Source organism: Nicotiana tomentosiformis, chromosome 3, assembly GCF_000390325.3.
Source record: "Nicotiana tomentosiformis chromosome 3, ASM39032v3, whole genome shotgun sequence".
Taxonomy (NCBI): domain Eukaryota; kingdom Viridiplantae; phylum Streptophyta; class Magnoliopsida; order Solanales; family Solanaceae; genus Nicotiana; species Nicotiana tomentosiformis.
In genome coordinates, this window is record NC_090814.1 from 96,404,143 (window position 1) to 96,407,465 (window position 3,323).

Genomic DNA, 3,323 nt, shown 5'->3' on the forward strand with positions numbered 1-3,323 from the left:
TACAACGAAGAAGCAGCCCCGCATGCCATACCAAAAACCTTCAAAATGCCACCCTACCTCAGGATATACGATGGAAAACCGGATCCCGAAGATCTTGTGACTCATTAGGTCACCTCCGTGAAAGGCAACGACCTCACCAAGGAACAAGTGTCCTATATTTTGCTAAGAAGTTTGGCGGAACCCTTACTGGAGGGGCATTAACACAGTACTCACAGCTACCAGTCCGCTCCATAGAAACTTTTGAGAAAATGGCTGATAAGTTCGTATCGACATATGCCGGAGCCAAGAAAGTTGAAACAAGAGTAAACGACATATTCGCCATCAAGCAGTCCTTGGGAAAGGGACTGAGGGACTTCCTCACCCAATCCAATACGATAAAGATGACTTTGGTGAACCTGTCCGAGGGGATGTCAGTCACAACTTTTTAGAACGGGTTGAGTAGAGATGGTTCGAGAGAAACGAGAAAACTGCTGAGCCGGTTGATGAAATATCCTCCAACCACTTGGGACGAGATCCATAATGCTTAATGTGTTGAAGTACGAGCAGATGAGGATGACCTCAATAGACCAACCCATCGGCTCACCTCGCTACAAGCCGAGTCCAAAAAAGAACGAAGAGACAACATTAGGAGTGATCACTCGGTCTTACGACCCAACAGGGAAAGACATCAGCCATACGTCAGGGCCCACGCCCCACCTTCCCCCTGATATGAAGAAGACCCATCTAGGCCGAGGATAGGGATTCACTGAAATGACAGAGTATGCATCCTTATTATCTACTCGCAACTTTTGTGTATCACCTACAAAAATAGTCTATGATCTGGAGAAACTCGAAAAGAAGGTAAAGTGGTCGCCGAAGATGAGGTCCGATCCGAGCACTAGAAAATCTGATGCCCTCTATGAGTTCCACCATGAGTTCCACTAGGAACGTGGGCACAAAATAGAAGGTTGCATCACCCTCAGGTAAGAAGTTGTAAACATGTTGTTGCGGGGACACCTCAAAGAGCTGATAAGCGACAATGAGAGGAATAAATTAGCCAGAGGACGTGAACACCAAGGTCCGCCGAAGCCGTCATCACCAGCTCGTACTATCCACATAATCATCGGCGGCAGCGGCGACGCTTCCATTAACGGCATTATATTCATCTCCACTCACAAGCTCAAGCGATCTATCACCTACAGATGGTGTGACGGACTCGAAGAAAGTATCATCTTCAACGAATCAAATGCTGATGGTTTGATCCCTCATAATGATACACTCATCATTACTTTGCACATTTTAGATACTGATGTCAACCATATTATGGTGGACGATGGAAGTGGAGCGTGTTTCATAATCCATCCCCGAGTCCTCACCCAAATGAGACTCGAGGATAAAATAGTGTCGCTCTACATCACGTTAACCAGTTTTAATAATGCATTTGAGCGGACATCGAGAGAAATTACACTCCTCATCTTTATCGGTGGTGTAATGCTAGAGACGACATTCTACATCATGGACCAGGCCACCACGTACAATGCCATAGTAGGACAACCATGGATACATCCCATGAGAGATATCCCTTCCATCCTATACCAAGTAGTTAAATTCCTAACACTTTGGGGGATATTCAGCATACACGGAGAACAACGTACATCTCGAGAGTGCTACCGCATTGCCTTGGACAACACGATAACCCAACAGAAAAAGACAATGAAAAAGAGGCATAACAATCAACAGGGCCGAGGTCGACGCAAGAAGAGACTATGGACTTCATTATGGATCCCGAAATGGTCGAGGCTGCGGACTCTGCCATAGAAGACCTCAACACCGTTTAATTAGACCCCAATAACTGTAGCAAAAATTCCTACATCAGCCGCAAACTCCGAGAACCAAGTAAATTAAGTCAATTCTTAATAACTAATGCAGATTTATTTGCCTTCAGCCATGCAGATATACCGGGCATCCTCAGGGAGATCGCCGCACACAAATTAAATGTCGACCCGTTATACCACAGTAAGGCAGGTCAGACATAAATTCAATCCTGCCATCAACAATGCCGTCCGCGCAGAGGTGGAGAAACTATTAGAAAATGGCTCCATTAGAGAGTCGAAGTACCCCAAATGGATTGCCAACATAGTGATGGTCAAAAAGAAAAATGGGAAATAATGGATGTGCGTGGATTTCACGGTCTTGAACAAAGCATGCTCGAACGCACGAGATGCTAAGTTTCTTGGAAGCGTACTCAGGATATAACCAGATACTTATGGAAGAAGATGGCAAGAAGAAAACTACGTTCATCACCTACCAAGGAAAATATTGCTATAAGGTTATGCCATTTGGACTGAAGAATGCGAGGGCTACGTATCAAAGACTGGTCACGAGGATGTTCAAAGATCAGCTCGGCAAGACCATGGAAGTATATATCGACGACATGCTGGTCAAATCCATAAAGGAATAGGACTATATCGACCATTTGAATAAATTCTTCGACATACTAAGACGGTACGGAATGAAACTAAACCTGGAGAAATACGCATTTGGCACAGCCTCTGGAAAGTTCTTGGGCTTCTTAGTGTCACAACGGGGGATCGAGGTCAACACAGACCAAATAAAAGCTATCAAAGGAATACCAGAGCTCTTAACTACTAAGAAACAAGTCCAAAGGTTGACTGGTCGAATCGTCGCCTTATCGAGATTCATCTCAAGGTCGTGCGACAAATGTCACAAATTTGTCAGCTTGCTCAAAAAGGACAACGACCTAGAATGGACGCCCGAGTGCGTACAAGCTCTGCGAGAACTGAAGATGTATCTCTCATCACCGCCTCTTCTTTTAAAGCCCGAACTCGGGGGACATCTCTTCGTCTATCTGGCCATCTCCGAAGTAGCAGTAAGTGCAATCCTAATCCGAGAAAGCAAAGGTATGCAATCTCCCATCTATTACATTAGCAAAATACTCGTCGACACCGAGACTAGGTACCCGCACCTCGAGAACTGCCTTGGAACCAGTCATAGCTTCACGAAAGCTTAGACCCTATTTACAGTGCCACCCTATTTCGGTCGTTACCATATTTCTCCTAAGAGGCATTTTGCATAAACCTAAGCTATCGGGGAGGCTGGCCAAGTGGGCCATCGAGCTAAGCGAGCATGATATCATATATCAGCCGCGAATGATGATAAAGTCACAAGTGCTCGGTGACTTCGTCTCATACTTCAGTGCAAAGATAGTGTCTGAAGTCGAGAAGGAACCCGTCCAAGATTCCGTCCAAACATAAGATATGTGGGTCCTATACACCTACGACATATCCAACATTTTTGGATCCGGACTGAGACTCGTACTCGAG

The 3,323-nt window shown here is 45.4% G+C and overlaps 1 protein-coding gene across 1 annotated transcript; it reads left to right on the forward strand.

Moving 5' to 3' along the window:
* The first annotated feature begins 978 nt into the window (after positions 1-978).
* Positions 979-1,797, forward strand: LOC138908202 (uncharacterized). Its single transcript, XM_070198850.1, has one exon. It carries the CDS (start codon positions 979-981, stop codon positions 1,795-1,797), a length of 819 nt encoding a protein of 272 aa, XP_070054951.1.
* Positions 1,798-3,323: the final 1,526 nt, after the last annotated feature.